This window comes from Ursus americanus, chromosome 4, assembly GCF_024610735.1.
Source record: "Ursus americanus isolate L20-20 chromosome 4, mUrsAme1.1.p, whole genome shotgun sequence".
Taxonomy (NCBI): domain Eukaryota; kingdom Metazoa; phylum Chordata; class Mammalia; order Carnivora; family Ursidae; genus Ursus; species Ursus americanus.
In genome coordinates, this window is record NC_142130.1 from 5968785 (window position 1) to 5972881 (window position 4097).

At 40.1% G+C, this 4097-nt stretch overlaps 1 protein-coding gene across 1 annotated transcript; it reads right to left on the reverse strand.

Moving 5' to 3' along the window:
- Positions 1-1809: 1809 nt before the first annotated feature.
- Positions 1810-2745, reverse strand: LOC123786301 (olfactory receptor 11H6-like). The gene is given in 1 exon segment (XM_045788546.2): positions 1810-2745. A coding segment is annotated over 1 exon segment (936 nt).
- Between the last annotated feature and the right edge of the window lie 1352 nt (positions 2746-4097).

A 4097-nucleotide genomic window follows, 5' to 3' on the forward strand; every position in this document is an offset into this window, starting at 1 on the left:
CCAGATTGCTAAGAACTTTTCTCAGGATGGGTGTTAGTTGGAATACAGTTTCATATGTACAAGTATATTATGAATTACTTAGATTTTTATATACCAAGCTGGGCATTTAACTACATTATCTAATATAGTTTAAATAGGGAAATGTTGAATTTACTTTAAAGGAAATTCATAACTGGAGACAGAACTTCTTACTAATATAGTATCTTATGAGTCACAAATCTTCATTTTATTCTTTTTATTTTTTTCAAGATTTATTTGAGAAAGAGAAAGAGCAGGGTGAAGGAGCAGAGGGACAGGGGAAGAGAGTCCTAAATAAACTCAGGACTGAGCACAAAGCCCAACACAGGGCTTGATCCCAGGATGCTGAGATCATGACCTGAGTCGAAATCAAGAGTCAGTTACTTAACCGACTGAGCCACCCAGCCAACCTCTAAGTGCCAACCTTTAAAAAATATAGACCTGTTTCCAGGTATCTTAATTTTCTTGCACAGCTAAGAAAAGCTAAGAATGTAATCTAGTCCTTATTTTATAAATGGAGGATTTCAAAACTGATGCAGGAAAAGAAACTCCTGCTGTCATGAGTGATTGAGTCACCTATGGTATTCACTGTAACTTCTTTCACTTTTTCCAATATAAGACTTTTATTCCTCTATGTCACTTATTTATGGTGTCTATAGTGGCTCTATAAGATCAGTCTGCGTGGATTGGTGCTGGTCTAGGTGCACTAGAATCACCTGAGTAACATTAACAGGAATTTCTGGGTCTACTTCAAAGATTCTTATTTAGAAGATCAGGAGAAACACCTGGGAAACTGTTTTTGTAGAAAGATGCACAAATAGGGGCATGTGGATAGCCCAGTCCATTATGCATTGGACTCTTGATTTCAGCTCAGGTCATGATTTCAGAGTCATGGGGTGCAGTCCCGCATTGAGCTCTGTGCTCAGCAGGAAATCTGCCTTACCCTCTCTCCCTCTCCTCCTGCCCCTGCCCCCACTTGCACTGTCAAATAAATAAATCTAAAAGAAAATTAAGATTAAAATTAAAAAGTTAAAAGATACACAAACAATTATGAGGTAGACAGGTCTGAGACACAGTGTTTTAGAACATTTTAGTCTTTAAGGGGTCAATTAAATTTAAAAATTTGGTCCAGGGGTGCCTGGGTGGCTCAGCCATTAAGCATCTGCTTTCAGCTCAGGTCATGATCCCAGGATCCTGGGATCAAGCCCCACATTCGGCTCCCTGCTTGGTGGGAAGCCTGCTTCTCCCTCTCACACTCCCTTGCTTGTGTTCTCTCTCTCACTGTCTCTGTCAAATAAATAAATAAATAAAATCTTTAAAAATAAATAAATAAATAAATAATAAAAATTTGGTTCAGTTAGACTTCAGGTTAGCACTAATTTCCTTTAACGTGAGTAATAGGTGTGAATGCTCTTCTCTCCCACTAGAAGTAGAGCAGAGACTTTTGACTAGAAAAACCAAGTGTAAGTATGGATTCGTGTAATAAAAGTCAAAAAAATTATGAGGTCAAGGACTAGGTGAGTTACCACAGATAACAAGCAAGCAGTTATTGGAGGTCAGGGTAGAAGAGTCCAAAGTTCAGACACCCAGGTCACTTAATTCAAGTTACCACCAATCAAGCCCTGATTTCAAGGCAAGATCTGGTTTAATTGGGCATATTATTGTCCTATATTTAACTAGGCAGAAATAGATGAATTCCAGTCTGTATCTCCAGGTGTATGGATGAATAAAGACCACTTCAGTGGGAAAAAATGAGGAAAAATTTTATGATCTTTGTCCACTCATGAGTTCTCACTTGCTTTGACTAATTTCTGTGCACGGATAAATTTTTCTCAAGGCAACTTTCACATCCTTATTCCAGAGACTGTAGATCAGTGGGTTTATAAGTGGGGTCACCGATGAGTAGAGCAAGGTTACAATCTTCTATATCCCACCTGGATTTCCAGAGGTTGGGCTGATGTACATCACCATGATGGATCCATAGAAAAGAGACACCACAGCCAGATGGGAACCACAGGTGGAGAAGGCCTTACGTCGGCCAGCTGCTGAAGGGACACACAACACTGCTCTGAGAACCAGGGTGTAGGACCCAAGGATGAAGAAGAAGATGATGAAGATAATAAGAGAGCTCAATATAGAGCAGGAAAGCTCAATTCCAGGGGCAGGGACGCAGGACAGGGCCAGAAGAGGACCAGGGTCACAGACAAAGTGGTCAGTGGTGTTGGGGCCACAAAAGGGGAGTTGTGTGACAAAGTAGATAGGGATCGGATAGCAGAGGAAAGCTGTGATCCAGCACAGGGCCACCAACTTCATGCAGAGATGGCTGTTCATGATGATAGGATAATGGAGAGGCTGGCAGATGGCCAAGTACCCATCAAAAGCCATGAGGGGCAGTAAGAAGGTCTCCGTGGTGCCCATGGAGAAGAAGAAGTAGAACTGGAAGAAGCAAGCTGTGAAAGAGATGGTTTTGGTCTCAGATAGGAAGTTCTTTAACATATTGGGAATAGTCGTGTTGATGTAACAGATCTCCAGGAGTGAGAAGTTGGCCAGCAGAATGTATATGGGGGTGTGAAGCCTGCAATCCAGCTTCACTGCACAGACAATGGCCCCGTTCCCCATCAGAAAGGACAGAAAGAACAGCATGAAGAGGAGGATCTGAACCTCCCTGGAGCATGGAAAACTCAGGAATACGAATTCAGTCACTGTGCTGACTCTTGACATATTCATGGCTTCCTAAGGGATGGAGAAGAAAAGTGACAATGACAAAGTTGGCCTTATTCTTTCATCCTCAGGATTATTTCCTTTTTGGAGATCCCTAACTCCCTCAGATTCTATTATTCCATTAAATAAATAATATAACTATACTGCTGAAGTCTATGACCTTTGGAGAGTGGTTGGTATGATCAGACTTTGAATCTTTGTATTCTCACATTTCTCTTTCAGGATTTTCTCACAATAAAAGACAGGATGTTATGTGATAAGCAGCATGGAAAAGGTTAATGACAGTACTCACAAATGTAAGTAGGTATGAAAATCATGTATTTATATTTATAGATTAAGAGATATAGACCCTTGATATTGCACACAGAATTTCAATCACTTAAATCTTTGGAATTAGAGACACCATTGTTAGGCATCAGAAGAGGGAGAAAGGTAAAAACACACTGAAATCTTTATGCATTTCACTGTTACTCTGGATCAGGGTTGAATTCTAAGTGTTGGTGTCTGATAACTGAGACAAAAAGCATCAAAGGTACCATCCATTCTTCAGTGTTCATCATGTTTTGTTAAGTCAATAAAAATTTGAACTCCCAGACACCTACATAATGGGTTTCATATCCGTTCCGTCTTCTATCTGTTGAATTAAAATACTTCTGTAAAACGTGGGTCTAGGTTACATCTCTACTAATAGGTAGAAAAACTGAGCAATGTATCTAGCGTATCATTTAAGGATTTTTGAGGGTTTTGCCTGAAGTGTCACCAAGTGTCTTGTAAAAGCCTCTAATCTTCTGGCTTATGGATAGAGGCATAAACTCCCAAAGGTCAGATAATGCCAAGCAGAGGCCTCTGGGAACCAAGAACAGTGGTGGCAGCCATAAACTTTCCCACTGGACAAAGATTCCCCTTCTACTTCCTCACCCCTCTGTCACCCTCATCCTACTCTAGGTGTGGAAAGTTGGCGTTGTTTTGGGCAGTTGAAGGAGAATCGTTGTGGAAACTTCCTTCTCTGAGTTAGACTTAGATGTGTGTGATTTCCATGGTGAGAAAAGCAAAACAAAGCCTATGAAATTACCTACAATTCTGTTATTAGTCGTCTGGTCTTAACTTATTAGTTTATTTTAGGAGCCACTCCATTACTGAGGAACAGTCATCATTTGGGCCTAAGTGCCCCAAGAGACATGATTGAGTGGTGATGTTTTTTCATAAAATATAAGTACAGAATAGAGATCCAGATGCTTTTAATAAAAGTATTCTAGCAAAGAATATTGATTGTGTTAGTTATAAAATGCATTACTTTCCAGAGGAGGATCTTGATGATTGGAATCAGTGACACAAGAGATCAGAGTAATTCAGAATTT